Source organism: Serinus canaria, chromosome 13 (genome assembly GCF_022539315.1).
Source record: "Serinus canaria isolate serCan28SL12 chromosome 13, serCan2020, whole genome shotgun sequence".
NCBI lineage: Eukaryota > Metazoa > Chordata > Aves > Passeriformes > Fringillidae > Serinus > Serinus canaria.
In genome coordinates this window covers 16,323,499-16,340,631 of record NC_066327.1, presented here as the reverse complement: position 1 = coordinate 16,340,631, position 17,133 = coordinate 16,323,499, and the positions used below count along the sequence as shown (strand labels likewise).

At 46.7% G+C, this 17,133-nt stretch overlaps 1 protein-coding gene across 1 annotated transcript in view; it reads left to right on the top strand.

Annotated features, from left to right (window-relative positions):
• The window catches only part of UBTD2 (ubiquitin domain containing 2), a 45,937-nt gene extending 30,468 nt beyond the window's left edge, over positions 1–15,469 (top strand). The window contains exon 3 of the mRNA XM_050979592.1: positions 9,601–15,469. Coding sequence (XP_050835549.1) covers positions 9,601–9,998 — 398 coding nt within the window. The 3' untranslated portion in view covers positions 9,999–15,469. The remainder of the gene's footprint in view (positions 1–9,600) is intronic.
• The last annotated feature ends 1,664 nt before the right edge of the window (positions 15,470–17,133 follow it).

The window sequence follows — 17,133 nt, the reverse complement described above, 5'->3', positions numbered from 1 at the left end:
AGGCTCCATCCAAAGGAGGGATCCTCAGCTCCAGGCTGGTGCCTGCATTTGGGATTTCCCTGCTCCAGCTTCCCTCAGCCTGCTCAGGGCACAGGGGCAGCTCCTCCTCCTCTGCTGCCTCTTCCTTTGGTGATTTTTGGCATTTTCTGTGTCCATCTGGGAAAATGGCTCTTTCCCCTTGGGAATGGCCGTGGTCCAAATTCCTCCTGACCTTGGAAAAGAATCCCTTTCCTCACAACCTCCTGCAATGAAGATGCTGCTCTCCATCCTTTCTGCTGGGATTAATATTTCTAAAATAGATCACAACATCCTTTCTGAGGGCTGCAGAATTCCCAGGCTTTTCTTCAAGTGGAAGGAAGATGAATCAAATGCTCAGGATGTAAAGCAATTGTGGCTGGCTGGAATATTTATATATCTAAGTGCAGGTTAGAAACTCTCAACCCTTCAAGTAAAAGCCCCACTTAGGGCTCCATCCTACAGTTGTTTTCCTTAAATATCCTTAAATTTCCTTAAATATCTGTAACTTCTGCTCTTGTGTTTTGAAAGGTTTTTTGAGGAGCTTTGTCAACAGAATTCTTGGGCTCTTCTGAGTCCCTTCCCCTGCAGCCCTGCCTCTATTTCCTGCCTTTGGTTTCAGTTTGTCTTTCTGCTGGGGAGGATGACTGAGCAGCACTTCTCAGAAATGCTGTTTGAGGGGGTTTTTAACCATGGAGCTGTGACCAGATAAATGGCAGCTGATTCCTTTGAGGAGAAAAACAAAACAAAACAAAAAAAAAAGGCAACAAACCCAAACTGAGATGCCAGGAGATGCTGAAAATAAAGCAGATTTGTGCCAAAAGAACTTCTCAAATTCCTCCTGGAGGAAGCTGCTGGTTGGTCTGGGTGTTGCAGATGTTGCAGGCAGGAGGGGCTGGCTCAGGGATAACAGCCCTGTGCTCTCTGGTGGTGGTCAGCACATGGTGTCTGCTTCTGAAATATTCCCCAATAATATTCAGCACAGGATGCTTTATTCCATATTCCCCAGGAATATATTCAATATATTCCATCTCCTCATCATTGGCTGCTTCCAATCAGCCTCATCTGCCTTGCTGGCAGCTTGGCAAATGAGAAAAAGAAAGATGAACTCTTTAAAATGGGAGCGGGAAATGAAGTTTAAAATGGTTTTCCTGAAGATTCCAGTGAGAGCCTTCCCTGGTGATCTCCAGGGGTGGCTCTGCTGGCTTTGGAGTTGTGGTTTGCAGTGGATTTGGTGTTCCTGGAGGGATTGGTGACCTCGGGGTGGTAAATGGGGGGCTCAGCCAGACCTAAGGGAGTTGCTGCATTTTAAAATATCAATAGTGATGTCAGGAAAATTTAATTTATGGAACAAAATCCAGGTTCCCTTTCAGTGTGGTGTCTCCCTCACATCAGGCTGCAGCCCTCAAAAATTGTCTTGAAAGTGGAAAAGTTGCTCTCTGTGAGGTCTGAGTCAGTTTGGCAACACAAAAGCCTGGTAAAAACCTAATTCTCTTAAGCAGTGAAGGTTTGGAGGCAGGAGCAGCGAGGGGGATGTGATTTCTGTCAGGAGTGTGCTGAGCCCCCGTGGATGGCAGTGCTGGGCTGGGCCCTCAGCTGAAATAAATGTTTTCAGGGGAAAACACTCAATTTGTGGCATCAAACCCTGCAGAGGAGGTGCTGGGCACGCTGCTAAAATATCAATTGCTTGGGTGTCCCACCTGCTTCTGGTCACCTCCTCCATCACCTCCACTGGATTGTGGCCAAAACTTGTGGCATCTTCTGCTGCTTTGGCTTCAGGATTTGGAAGAATAATAATAATAATTAGATGGTGACTGTGTTTTGACACCTTGAAACTGCACAGGAACAATGAAACCTCCAAGAGCTTTTACTGATTCCTGAGTGACCGAGGAAGGTTTTTAGAGAAGGTCACAGTACAGCAAGGCCTTGAAGTTTTAACCTTTTTGAGCTCTCACCATCTGTGCAGCCTCTGCTTGGGGCACTTTCAGGGCGTGAGGCAGCACCAACACTCACTCTTCCACCTTTGTGCTTAATCAGTCAGTTTTCCTCTTTTTTTTTTTTTTTATTTTAAATAAGGGCCACTTATTTTATTTCATTTTATTTTATTTTATTTTATTTTATTTTATTTTATTTTATTTTATTTTATTTTATTTTGTTTGTTATTTTTAACTTTTTTATTTATTTTAATTTAATTTTATTTTCATTTTTGTTTTATTTTAAGTGTCTAAATTTATTATTTTATATGGTATTTTATGCTATGTTTTTAAATTTATATTTTATTTATTTTAATTTTATTTTATTTAAATTTAATTCTTTTTTTTATTTTTAATTATTTTATTTCATATGTTATTTTATGGTATGGTATGTTATTTTTAATTTTATTTTTATATATTTAATTTTTTAATTTCATTTGAATTTTTATTTCTTTTAATTTAATTTTATTTATTTTTACTATTATTTTTAATTTTATTTAATTTTATTTAAATTCTTTTTAATTTTATTTTATTTTATTTTAATTTTTATTTATTTGATTTTATTTTAAATAAGTGCCTCTGCTCTGAAAGAGCAGCACTGTGGAGGTGAGGAGCAAATGAAGAGCAGTGAGATCTTCTGTAACCTCCTTTAACCCCCTGCCCCCACAGCCCTGTGCTGGATTTGATTTCAGATGTGGGCACTGCTGGGGTCCTGCCAGGCTGCCTGAGCTCCCCGAGCCTTGCACATTTACTGCTGATCCTCGGGGACTGAGCCTGGGAATGAGTGAGTGCCAGGCTTGGGGCAGGTCCTGGAAGGGCAGCGGGTCCTGGAAGGGCAGCAGGGGGTGGGAGCAGGACTTTAAACCCTGGGGACTTCAAACCCTGCCAGGGCAGCGCTGCAGGGGGATGCAGTGCTGCAGTGCTGCAGGGATGCAGTGCAGCCCCAGGTGCTGAGGATGTTCTGCTTTCCTCTTCTCCTCCAAAACCCTCCAGCCCCTCGAAGAAGCTGGAGGATGCAGACCAGCAATTGTAAATGAAGAGGGTGCACAGAAGCTCTTTACCAACCATTTTATTTTTAATTTTGCTCTAAGAAGCCTGTCTAGACAGGCCTCTATTTCCATGACATGCAAAGCAGAGTAGAGGATGAATACTTCATTAGTAAAATGACTTGTCATCTTTGAACCCTGCTGGAATATCTCCTGGAAGCTGCTCCTTCCCTGCAACAGCAGATCCAAGTTTTGCAGGGCTATGGGAGCAGCAGTACATATGGTGTTGTTAACATGACAGCTCCTGAGCATTAGTGCAGAATTGCTGTATTTATCCAAGGCAGTGAAGTGCCCAGCCTGGAGGAACAGCAGCCCTGGGGAAGGATGAGGTTGTCTGTGGAAGCTGCACTGCTGGGAAACGTGCAGCTCTCTGGTGCAGGTCCCTTCTTCCCTGCTCTCCCTCAGGTCAGGGAGCTGGGGTGACAGTTCCAGCTCCTCTGCCAGGACTGCCAGTGCTGCTGCTGGCATTAGTGTGGATTTCCAAGAGGAATTTTGGGGGATTTGGTTCCCTGAGCCCCCCTTTCCCAAGTGTCCCATCCCTGTTCCCTCTGCTCTCCCCTCTCCAGCAGTCGGGCACGGTGAGGGAGGCACAGCTGGGGCTCAGACCTGAACACAAGTGGCTCATTTAGCTAGTGCAGAAATCCCTCTGCTTCAGAAGGCTGGGTTAATTATCCTTCACCTTCAGCCTGGTTAATTAGTGCTAATGAGTGAAGTGATGCTGGTGCTCTGCTGTGATAGAGGGAGAGGATCGGCGAGCCCAGCCATGCACGTGGCACACCTGCAGCAGGCTTTTCCCAAAATCTGGGGGAGTGGGGACCTTAAAGCTCATCCAGTGCCACCCCCTGCCATTGCAGGGACAGCTCCCACTGCCCTGGATTTTTCCTGGACATTTCCAGGGATGGGGCAGGCACAGTTTCTCAGGACAAGCTGTTCTGTGAGCAGCCTGCCCTGTGTTAGGGTGAGCTGTGCTTAGTTTGGGGCAGGAAGGCTTGGATGCACCTGGGGGATCTTTGGTTGCATTCTCCAGCTGGGAGTTGCTCTTTGTAAGTCTTATTTTGATATTACAGCATGAGGAAATCTTCATTCTGTGGAGAGTGGCAGAGCCCTGCAGCAGCTGCCCAGGGAGTTTGTGGAATTCCCTCTCTGGGGACATCCCAGACCCACCTGGATGTGTCCCTGTGTCACCTGCTCCAGGTGACCCTGCCTGGGGTGGGTTGATCTCCAGAGATCCCTTCTGACCCCAACCATTCTGTGGCTGCAGGAAAAGCAGCTGGGGAGGATCCTCCAGGTTGGGAAGGGTTGTCAGAGTCTCTTATTTTCCCCTCTTTTCAATTTCAATTCCAGCATGTGGGAATTTCAGTTCACAAGTGGGAATGAGCTGGTCCTGCTCACCCAGCAGCTCCTGGAGCCCTGGGAGCTCCTGCTGCCTCTGGGAGCTCTTCTCCAGCATGGAATGGAGCCAGACCAATAATGTTCCCCTAATGGAAGAGCTGTTTTTCAGTGGATTTGAAATGAGAATTATTAAATGCTCAACACTCACTGCAAAGCCATTCCTTCAGGAGCTGCAGGGGCAGGGTGGGGATGGGAGCAGAGCAGTGCCCTCCCTCAGGATCCAAACTTTGTCCAGCAGCTTTCTGCAGTTCAAATCTGCATAACCCATGGGAATGGAGAGTGGAAGGAGCACAGGAGGGGGTTTGTGTGGCTGGTTTGTTATCCAGTGTTCCCCACACACCGTTAATTCTTTGCTGTTGTCTCTACACCGTGCAAGGCACTGACTTGGAAGGGAAAACACTATTCCCACAAATTTCCCTCTGGAAAAGGGGAAAGCCCCTCAGGTAACAGCAGCCTTGGACACTTCCAGGGATGAACTGAGCAGTTTCTGTTGGGATTAAGTCAGGAGGAGCTTTTTGGTGTGAATTCCTCCCCAGCACTGTGTGTTTGCCCCTGTCCCAGCCCTGCTCCCCCTCTGCAGGAGCCACCCTCCACCTCTCCCACGTGCTCCTGATGTCAGCACAGGGATTTTTTTCCTTATCAAATCTTGTATTTCCCAGTTCAGACCTAGAATCAGCAGCTAATAAAGATGAAGAGATAATTCAGCTTTTCTGCCTCATCATCTGCTCTGCTCTAAGACCCAGAGACTTCTTTGTTTTCCTTCTGAATTTCAGGCATCAGTGATTTATATTGGATCCAAATCAATACTCCACAGGTGAGAGCTCTGCTTTCCCCAATTTATTCAGCAATCCAGGCTCAGCTTGGCTTTGGAATGGAGATTTTCAGTCAGAAAAACAACTGAGCCAGCTGTTCCTTGGGCAAATGTGTTCTACACAGACAGTCAAATTAGCTGGGTCTCACTGCACTGCTACATTTGGGTTGTGTTGTCTCAATTTCTCTTCCTGCAGCAAATCTGGCTGAGAGAAGGGGGAAAATAAAATGGAAATCTGTTCAGTTCTTAAGTTTTGGGTGTTTCTGAGCAATGCTCCTCAAAATTGCTCTAAAACCTAAAGTAGAAAGCACTTTATGAAGAGAAAATAAGAATTTTCCTGCTTTTCCTGAAGAGAATGGAGTGCAGCTTAAGGAAATGCCAGAATGCCATTTCAAATGCATTAAAGCTTTTCATGTTTTCAGGTGAGTGGGACCATATTTGCTGGATTTAATAACTCCTGCAAGAGCTGACCTTGCTGTCCTTGAGAGCTCTTAAATCATTGGTCCTGCAGGAGGCTGAGTGAGTCCAAACTCTGAACTGCTTAGGGGTGGAAGCAGTATTTCATCCAGCCCTTTTTAGTGTTTCCCCTCCAAATCCAGTGAAATATCCTCATCATCTTCATGAAACAAAGTTTTTGTAGCTGGCAAAGCAATTAATTTCAAAATGTTCCCGTTCCCTTATGCTTGATGATCACATCTGCTTATTTTTCCCTCTGAAATTCTCAAGCTGTCTCCTACCTGGATAACAACCAACAAGAAGCTCTGCCTTGGATCCTTCCAGAATCCCTCTCTCTCCAAGCCCCTGGTAGCTCTGAAATATTAAACTAATCCCATCTGCTGTTGTTTTTTGCATTGTCTGCCTTCCTTCCTTCCTTCCTTCCTTCCTTCCTTCCTTCCTGTCCTTCATGTCCTTCCTGTCCTTCCTTCCTTCCTTCCTTCCTTCCTTCCTTCCTTCCTTCCTTCCTTCCTTCCTTCCTTCCTTCCTTCCTTCCTTCCTTCCTTCCTTCTTCTCCTTCCTTCCTTCCTTCCTTCCTTCCTTCCTTCCTTCCTTCCTTCCTTCCTTCCTTCCCTCCTTCCTTCCTTCCTTCCTTCCTTCCTGAGGTTTCTTTGCTCTCAGCATCTCTGTGCTGCCTTTTCCTCCTCTGCTTACAGGAGGCTGCATCCCTCCTGTGCTGGAAGGACCCTGCTGCCCAAGGGACAGAAAAACCTAAAAACTATTTCTTTCTCTCTTGTTTTTCCACTTTCTCATAAAAACTTTCCAGTCCTTCCAGCTAAATGTGGTCCAAGCTGCTGTATCCTGCAGGAAGGGTCAGAAATTTGATTTTCAGTTAGAACAGCAAAGTTAGGAAGTGTTCACTGGTTGGGATGTTTGCTGTTCTAACTGAAAATCACAAAAAAAAACAATGTTAGGACATGATCTCTAGTTGGGATGTCTGATTTCCTGTGACTTTCAGTTAGAACAGCAATGTTAGGAAGTGTTCTCTAGTTGGGATATTTGTGATTTTCAGTTAGAGCAGCAATGTCAGGTTGTGCTCTCTAGTTGGGATATTTGATTTTCTGTGATTTTCAGTTAGAATAGCAATGCTTGGTTGTGCTGTCTAGTTGGGATATTTGATTTTCTCTATTTGATTTTCTGTTAGAACAGCAGTGTTGGGATGTTTGGGGGCTTGGGACAGGGGACATTTCCTCCAGGATGAAAGGAAGACTGGGATTACTGGTGAGGTTTATAACCTGTTCTTACATTAAAAATTTGGTAGAAACCAATTCTCAGTCTGGATTGGGACTGTGGGGTTTTATTGGCAAGAGCTTTCCTCTGCTGTGTCTCTTTCTATTTATTTATTTTTTTTAGCTGCAGACCTCCGAGTTAGCTGCTGTTTGAGAGGATTTGTTTTAACATTGCTTATCTGATGATGATTAAGGAACCCAGTGTTTATAGCATCAGCTTTGAGCCATGTTAGTTCAGCTGGGCACCCAGATAAATGATGAAGGAATTCCTCAGCAAGCTCCCCCTGTTATTTAAAATTAACTCTTTGAGGTGCTCTTCTAAAGCTGATGAAAAAAATCCATTCTTTTTAAAAGAAATGGATTTTAAAGAAATTTTAGCTACATTGAAAGGCTGTTGAGGTTTGGATTTTGGCTTGGCTTTAGCAGCAAATTTGTTTCTATGTCCTGTGACATTTTGCAAATAGATCAGTGAATTTAGTCCTGTGACATTTAGCAAAGAGATGAGGAGTGAAATGAACTTTGTGAAACAAAACTGAAGTGTGGGAGCTCCAGGCTTGGGTCTGTAAATGGCAAAGAAGCATAAAAGGGTTTGGGTCCAGCACGGCGTGGATGAAAGTTGGTTTGCTCTGAAATTCATTAATGGTAAAACACTGTCATGAGTTGATGTAATGAGATCATTTTATTTCCTTTTGTTTTGTTCTCTGATACATCTCAGATGCCTGTACAAACAGAAATCCTAAACCATTGATCTTTGGAATGATTTCCTCTGTGTGTTTTTGCAAACACAAATTATCCTTAAAAAAAGAGGATTTCTACCCAAAAGACTTCCAGAAGAAGATGCTGCTGTGACGCTGGGCTGGGTGACACCACATATCCCTGAGTTATAATTTTATATTGTGGTCATTTTGCTGATCAGACAGCAAAGTTTCAGACAACTCAATGTCAGCATGAAAAAAACCTCCAGACAAAACCCTTATTTCTAACGAGGAGCTCTTGGCTGTTGTGGCAGAACAGAGTCAAAGAGGTTTTTAACATTCTGTAGCTCAAGGACCTGGCTCCTCTTCAAGCATTCCCAGCTCCACAAGGATGGGGAATCTGGAAAGTGACTGTGCCCCTCTAGGGGCAAACGTGGAAATTGGTTCTCCAGGTGAATTCAGACCAGGGGAGAGGGGCTTTAACCACAGTGAGAAGGGATTCCTGCTGGGATTTGGGATGCAGCTGCCTCAGTTTCCCAGGCTCTGCTTTCAGCCTTCTCTGCCTTGAATTGTTCAAACAGCACTGAAAACGTGCTGCTGCTTTTCTAGGGTAGCACTTGAAATCTATTTTGGAAAGTAAAATCTTGATTTTATCAAGTTACACTGTGAAAAGCTCAGCCTGTATTTGATGCTTCAGCATGTGGTAGAATTCCTGGGCAGCCAGGTTATCCAGGTGATCCCAAGGGAGTTTAGGGAAATAAAAATCCCTCCTGGCACTCCAGGGTTTGGATGTGGGGCTCAGAGATGCTGTGGAAACCCCAAATCCTTGCTGGGTGTTGTTCTGTGGTGGTGATGGAGCCACAGACTTGGGTGGCCGTGTTTGTTTGTCCTGGCAGTGCTCACTAAAACACCAGGCCTGCAAGAACCATCTCAGCAATTTGGGGATGTTTGAGGAGTTACAAAATCCTCCTTTCACAGAGCCCTCCTGCATTTTCACAGCTCTGGCCCAGCCTGCTGGAGTTGCTCCAAGTGGCATTTTTGTGTCCTGAACCTTGGCCATGCTGCTGCTGAAATGAGACATGGGAGCACATCCTCATCCCTCCTGCCTGCCTGCCTGGGCACTTTGTCCTGGTTTTTCTGGGTGTTGGGCTCTTAGGGAGTGCTTTTATCTCAACCCAGTGTCTTTATGCAAAGAAAGTCTTTATGGGCATTGATGATTTTTGCCTGTACGCAAACAAGGCATTGATGATTTTTGTCTTAATGCAGACAAGGTGGGCATTGATGATTTTTTTCTGGTCCTATAAAGCCTGAATTCCGACCTCACCGGGTGGTTGAAGAGCAGAGTAAAACTTCCCAGAGTGACCCCTGCAGTGTGAGATGTGCCAGGAATTCCCAGAGTGACCCCTGCAGTGTGAGATGTGCCAGGAATTCCCAGAGTGACCCCTGCAGTGTGAGATGTGCCAAGGATTCCCACTCATTCCCAGAGTGACCCCTGCAGTGTGAGATGTGCCAGTGGAAATGTGCAGTGTGGAGTTCCCACTCATTCCCAGAGTGACAGAGTGACCCCTGCAGTGTGAGATGTGCCAAGGATTCCCACTCATTCCCAGAGTGACCCCTGCAGTGTGAGATGTGCCAGGGATCCCCAGAGTGACCCCTGCAGTGTGAGATGTGCCAGGGATCCCCAGAGTGACCCCTGCAGTGTGAGATGTGCCAGGGATTCTCAGAGTGACCCCTGCAGTGTGAGATGTGCCAGGGATCCCCAGAGTGACCCCTGCAGTGTGAGATGTACCAGGGATCCCCAGAGTGACCCCTGCAGTGTGAGATGTGCCAGGGATCCCCAGAGTGACCCCTGCAGTGTGAGATGTACCAGGGATCCCCAGAGTGACCCCTGCAGTGTGAAATGTGCCAGGAATTCCCACTCACTTTCCCCCTTCTCTCCTCCAGGTGCTCTCACGGAGTGTTACGATGAACTGGGCAACCGCTACCAGCTCCCTGTCTACTGCCTTGCCCCCCCCATCAACATGATCGAGGAGAAGGGTGACCTGGAGACTCTGGACATCCCTGAGCCCCCTCCCAACTCCGGGCACGAGTGCCAGCTCCGCCTGCGCCTGTCCACGGGCAAGGACCTGCGGCTGCTGGTGCGCAGCATGGACACCGTGTACCACATGAAGCGGCGGCTGCACGCCGTGGAGGGAGTGGAGCCGGGCAGCCAGCGCTGGTTCTTCTCTGGGAGACCCCTGGCAGACAAAATGAAACTGGAGGAGCTGAAAATCCCAAAGGACTACGTGGTGCAAGTCATCGTGAGCCAGCCCTTAGCAAATCCCACCCCGGTGGAAAACTGAGCGCTGCTCTCGTTCGGTTCTTCTCTGCTGCGTCTCCGTTCTGGGGTTTGGTTTTGCTGCCCTCTCTTCTTTCTGGGGTTGTCCTGCTCGTGGATGGGTTGTGAGGAATGACCAGCAAAAAAAAAAAAATTCCATCTGTGATGGAGATCTGCAAAAATGTACAAAAGTAACCTGGCCTCTGGGGTTTGCCCCATCTCGTACTGAAGGCGACAGCGGCGGGGCAGGGCAAAGGAAGGGAAGGGCAAAGAGGGAGGGACGAGGCTGTTCTTCACTTCATGCAGGTGTGTAATGGTCCTGGAACTATCAGTGGTGTCCTGATCCACGAGGCCAGAGCAACAGAGAGCACTTTTATTTAAAAACCCAACTTCAAACGGAATCCATGTTTCCAGTTCCGTATCAGCAGCACACACAGTTCCTGCAGGGAGGAGCCCGATGGTCACAGGGATCCCTCGGGGTGTGCCCGGGCTCTGATGAGGCACAGCCAGCCCTGGGCAGTGGAGCTGGGCTGGGCTTTGCTCTCTGGCAGCTCCTGGTGATGCTCAGGCCCAGCAATTGTACATTCCAAGGTGGCAGTGCAGCCCTGTGCCACTGCCCCAGGCAATAACAGCCCTGAATGCTCTGTACTGTAATTCACCTGCTCCAGCACTGAGCCAGCCTCAGCTCCTGCCTCGTGGGCACCTGAGTCTGTGCCTGCTGAATTCCTGTCCCTCAGATCCCAGAGGCTGTGCTGGGGTGAGTGCTGCTCTGTGCTGCAGCCCCTGTGTCCCACACCCCCCAGGGCCAGGTGACTGCTGCTCCTGCCAGGTGTGATGGATGGCAGCTCCCCTGGAGGCCTCCAGGCTTGGAGATGCTGAGGAAGCAGCAGCACACAGTTGCCAGCTCTTGGGGTGTCACTGGCAGCCAGCCCTGGAGCTGGGGTGGCTCTCCAGGACAGCCTGGTGGCCTCAGCAGCACAGAGCGTGTCCCCAGGCAGTGCTGGCCCTGCAGAATGTACCAGGGGCCCTGCAGCAGGTGACAAATCCCTCTGTAGTCTCAGAGACCACACTGGGCTTGGGGGTGCAGTTTGTCTGCACCCCTGCCTCTGCTGGTGATCAAGGCCCTGCTCTTTTAATCACCATTTTTCTGTTTGCTTGGGGTTTAAGCCATCATTGAAATCACTTCTTCCAAAGCATAATGTGCTCTTAACATGGGAATAGCAGATTATTATTTTTTTTCCTGGTTTCTGTCTTCCCTCTGTGAATTAAGTGAAGCTGGGGGATTCCCTTGACAATTTTAAACAACTTCTCCTTCAGTAATTCCATAGAAATGGAATTTCTGGCACCCAGAAACTCCGAGGGAGTTCTTGCACCGGAGTCAGGATGAGCAGGGACATCCCAGCAGGTGGAAGCAGAATTTCATTGATGGTTGGGAATCAGAGCCACGTTTTCTTTGCATTTCCCACCCCACCCCACCCAGCTACAGCTTTTTTGAGCCCTGGTTTTGTATCAAACCTGAGGGTTTCTGGCAGCTCCACTGGCCCCACTTGGTCCAGGATGCCTGAAAGGCAGAGCTGTAGGAAGGAAAATGAGTTCCCTGTTCTCATAATCACCAAAGTGACTTGCTTTGCTTTTCTTTTTTCTTCCTTTTTTTTTTTCCTTTATTTTTAAAGGTGAAAGTGAGCTGATCAATACTAACCTAGAACAAGTTTTCTATCGTGGAGCTTTTTTAAAGCAAATTTGATTTACTGTACTTGAGGTTTTTTGCAGCCAAATCTTTTGCATTCCAGGGGAGGGGGAAATATTTGCTACATAAACAAGTCAAAAAATCTCTCTTGGGTTTTCTGTGGGCAAAGGATGGGTTCATGCCAGGAAGACACTACTTGTCTTATAAGGCATAATTTATCTGTCTGGATAAATGCTCTTTATGGTGTCATTTCCCTGCAGTCCCTCCTGGAAAGGGGGGAAAATTCTGATGGATCAAGGAGGAGCAAACCTGGAGCTGTGAACACTAAAACACCACTTTTTTTTTTTTAATTTTATTTTTGTAGGATCCTTTTTTATTATTATTATTATTTCTATTTTCATTCAGGCAGTTTGTCACCAGGTGCTGGTTTTGAGGTGTTGGGGCTGGGATTGCCCCCTCTGAGCTGGGAAAGGCTCAGCTCTGTGACATGTTCCACATGATCATGGTTTATATGAATTTTATGGCAGGGAGGAGAGGTGATGCTCTGAAGGCTGTGTTGTGAGTGGGTTCTGAGTAGAACAGAGATGTTGTCCATGAAAATTCCCTTTAACAGCCTCCCCCTCCTTAATCACATATCAAACCTGAAAGAATTCAATGGTGAGAAGCTTTTAGAGGTGACAGTGAAGAGTTTGACCCTCTCTGTGTAAAGTGACAGCACTACTGAGCACACACCCTGCAGAAACACAATTTTACAAGGTTTCTATTAGGAAAGAACTTTCAATCTCCAAATATCTGTTAAAAATATCAGCAACAAGCTGTAAAGGCACATGGCTGACAGGGCCACGTATAGAACTGGAAACTGTGACATAGCAGAGAACATTTGTGTCTCAGATGATTTGAGTTTGCCCTAAAAGTTGGGGTTTGGTGCAGATCCCAGGGCAGGGGAGAAGGCTGAGAGTGTGGGGTGAGTTTTGGGGCAGAGGGGAGGGAAATTGATTTGGGTGGGCTGAAGGGACACTGAGCAGGGGCTCTCCTGGGGGGGCTGCTGGGGAGAGGATGGAGAGCCCCAAGAGAGGGTGGAGAGCCCCAGGAGAGGATGGAGAGCCCCAGGAGAGGATGGAGAGCCCCAGGAGAGGATGGAGAACCCCAGGAGAGGGTGGAGAGCCCCAGGAGAGGGTGGAGAGCCCCAGGAGAGGATGGAGAACCTCAGGAGAGGATGAGGACCCCAGGAAAGGATGGAGAACCCCAGGAGAGGATGGAGAGCCCCAGGAGAGGCTGAAGAACCCCAGGAGAGGGTGGAGAGCCTCAGGAGAGGGTGGAGAACCCCAGGAGAGGATGGAGAACCTCAGGAGAGGGTGGAGAGCCGCAGGAGAGGATGGAGAACCCCAAGAGAGGATGGAGAACCCCAGGAGAGGGTGGAGAACCCCAGGAAATAATGAGGACCCCAGGAGAGGGTGGAGAGCCCCTGGATTGCAGCAGGAGGGTGCTGGCAGCATGTCCTGGCTGGGTTTGGCCCCTGGGCTGCTGTCCCCACCCTCAGGCCCTGGGGTGTAAATGCTGGGACAGAATTTAATGCACACGACACAAGCAGGGAGGAATCAGTTTGGGATTTTTGAATTCCCCCCCTCTCAGCCCTCTGTGCCATTCCTGCTCAGCTCTGGCTGGGAGCTGATGCCAGGAGAACCTTTTTTACCCTGTCAGTGACAGCTCTGTTTGACACAGCTCAGATTTTTCTACTCTTTCTTGTCACTTCTGCCCGAGCCAGAAGTAACACCCCAGTGAAAGTCACACTCCTGAAGAGCTTGAAGGGCAGAGAGGCACAAACCCCCGAGCCTGCCAGGGCAGGGAGCCCCACAAAGCCCCAGGTGTGCTGCAGGTCCATCTGGGGCACTGCAGAAGGATGCTCAGGGTCTTCTTCCCCACCCCAGTGACAGCTGCTCCTTCAGAGCCCCCCAAATGTCCCCTGGCAGGTTTTGGGGTCCCTCACTCAAGGCACAGCTTGGGATCCATTTTCTGGGAGCCTTTGCTTCTCTGGAGCTGGGGAGTAGTTTGGAAAATGAATTGGTGGTGTGATAAGTTGGCTTTTTAATAGACACCTTAAATTTGGGGTGTAGCAACACCAAAAAACCTCAGCCCAGGAGCAACCAAACCAACCCCAGCTTTTCTTTGCCTTCCACAGAAAGTTTGGGAAGGAAAGAAGGAATCTTTGGAGCAACTGTGCATAATGTTTGGTGAAGGTCAATGATAACTTGATAAAATATTGCTGTAGTGTGATGTGCTTCTGCATATATATCCATTGCTAGTAAATAATGTTAAATCTTTTTCTTTTTTTTTTTTTTTTTTTGAAAGTATTAAAACTACAGAAATACTCTTTGTTACAATGGTGGGATGCTTTTAGCCATGGAGTTCTGGAAGCATTTTTGCTGTGTAGGTGTTGACAAAGTGAATGCTGAATGTTTCTCCATGTCTGTGATGCTTCAGAAATGGAAGGGGCAGCTGCATTTCTGGCTCTGGAGCTCTCTTTTCCAAACTTTTCCATGTTCCTGTACAGATATCTGAGACCCTGCACCTTATGCAGAGAATGTTTACATTTAAAAAAAAAGGAATTTTTCTTTTTTTGGCTTTTTCCCTGTGCTGCTCAGATCCTGTTACTTTGAAATGAAAGTAGTCTCTGTTAAAAAAAGGGGCTCTTTTTTGGACTTTTTTTGTTTTTTTTTTTTTTTTTGCCTTTGCCCTTCCCTGTAATCAAATCCCTCCTGGATTGTGGCTGGAAGCTCTGGGACAGCTTGGACTTTTCTGGGGTGGGATTAGAGGTGCTTGAGAAAGGTGTTTTTATAAAACCCTGCCTTGGCTGTGGGGATGAGCTTTGTCCACGCTGCAGCTTCCCTGGAAAGCAGCAAACCCTGACCCTGGCAGATTCCCTGGGAAGCCTCGGGATGGAATTCCCAGCTCCCACTCTTGTGTGTCCTCCCCAAAGGATGAATGTCCTGCTGTTCCCTCTGCAGCCACAAACACTCGTGCTGGTTGGGATGCACAGATCTGCTCCAGGATTTCCCTTCCCAGGAGCTGTTTGGGATCGCTGTGGGTGCCTCTCCTCTCCCAGATTCCACCCGTGGGGATGGACTTGGAGCTCTCCTTCCTTCCCAAGGGGGACACTTCACTGAGCCTACAGCAGGCAGGCAGCTGGAAAATGAGATCTTTTAACCAAAAGGCTCCTTCAAGTGGACTTTGAGACTTTTACCCAACTGTCTGCTGGATTTCCCATGGAGAATCTGCCCCGACCCTCCGAGCAGGGGTCGGCCCGGGGGAACTCTGGATTTGTCCATTTTCCACGTGAAGTCCACTCAGCCAGAGCCATGGGGCAAAGAGACAACTTCAGATCCTGACTCCTGCCTTAAAACCTCTCGTTCATCCTGACTCCAGCAGGTCCTGCACCTGCTCACTCCCAGGTCCCTTTTTCTTCCGTCAGGAAATCGGAATCCGCTCCAAAGGCTGGAGACAGCTCAAGGCAGTGGAAAACAAAAGGAACTGGAGCTGGTGGCTTTCTGAAAACAACAAACTGGTCTTGGCTTAAAACCCCTATTTGTGCCTCTCAAGTCCAGGGAATGTTTCAAAAGAGGCGGATTTGAGCAGGACTGCGCCGGTGGCACTCGGTGACACCTGGTGGCACTTGGTGACACTTTGCTCCCGTGTGCTCTGAGCAAGGGACTCGGCTCTGTGTCCTCTCTGCCTCGTGGGAATGGCTTTCAAAGATGGCTGGTACCATCAAATTTGTACTTCTTGAATAAATACCTTCATTTTTATGGAAAGGGCCCTGCTGTGTGTTTGTGCTCTGGGGTGTGTGCTGCTCCCAGGGGTCCCAGCACGGGGGGAGAGATGAGAATCCTCACTCCATGCTTCACAAGGCTGATTTATTATTTTATGATATAGATTATATTAAAATAAAATGATATATTAAAACTACACTGAAGAAGGAAGGATTTCATCAGAAGGCTGGCAAGGAATAGAAAGGAATGATAATAAAATCTTGTGACTGACCAGAGAGTCTGAGACAGCTGGACTGGGATTGGCCATTAATTAAAAACAACCCCATGAGACCAATCCAGGATGCACCTGTGGTATTCCACAGCAGCTGAGAATTATTGTTTGCATTTCATTTCTGAGGCCTCTCAGCTTCTCAGAAGAAATCCTAACAAAAGGATTTTTTATAAAATGTGTCTGTGCCAGGGATCCAGGTTCCTGTTCCTTGGGATCTGCTGCTGCTCTGGGATTGCCCCAGGACCCGCCCAGGATTCCTCTTCCTTTCCCCTCTAACTTCCAGGAGCACTTCTAGAATCAAATCTATCTCAAACAGGTTTTTGAATATTTCCCCCTCACTGCTCAGGGAAAAATTCCAGATTTCCAATTTTATCTTGCTTTGAGCACAGGTAATTTCCAAAGTGCTTTATGGGTTTTGATCTGGTGCTTTATTAACACCTCACAGGTTGATAAATCATTTCTTATCCTAGGGAAGATCTTTTCCTGCTGAGAGCAAACCACCCTGAATTTCCAGTGGAAACAGTGTGCAAATTTCCTGGTTTTATAACTAAACAAAACAAAAATTATTTTTTCCCCTATTTTTTTTATTTAAAAAATAAAAATAATCCTGGCCATGCCCCACCTTAAGAAATACACTCAGTGCTCTTTTTCCTCCTGGAATTTCTTCACTGGGGCTTCTGGCTGGGAGCTGCAATTTCTCCATTGCCTCTGAAAGCCCTAAGGGACAGGTTTGGATGTGAATTTGGGGTGTGACAATGTTTTATCTGCAGACAAGGTGTGAAATCCCTGGAGAATGCAGGGCCTGGAGATGTGCCTGGCTCTGGGGAGCAGCTCCTTGCTGAACAAAAATAATGGATCTGGGTAATTGGCCTGTAATTACATTCCCTGACACTTTGTCTTAATTCAGGTCAGCACTTTTATAGCCTTGATTAACTGCCAGAGGTGTCAGAGGAGTAGGAATCATTCTTTGTAGGCCACAGCTAAATATTTCCATTTTTTAAATGAAATTCAAGAAATAAAAGTAATTTCACTGTAAAGTTTGGGGTCTGAGTCACAAACAAACAAGGGTGTGATTTTCCTGGAAATTTTCCCTTTATAGATGTAAAATACATAATTTTTATTCCTTTTATATGGGAGTCCTTTTATAGTGTCTTTAATTTATCAATATTGCCTTTTCTGATAGAAATTAATAAAATACAAGGTGCAAAGGCTTTGCACCTTTACAATTTTCTTGTAAAGAAGGTTTATAATTTAATTTATCCACATTCCCTTAAAAAGGAGAATACGGATAAATTAAAGAAAATTTAATTTAATTTACCCATAAAATTGAAATTAAAGAAAATTTAATTTAATTTTCCCGTGTTCCCTTTAAAAAGGGCATATGGATAAATTAAAGAAAAATACAAATTATGCGACCATTCCATAAAATCACAGG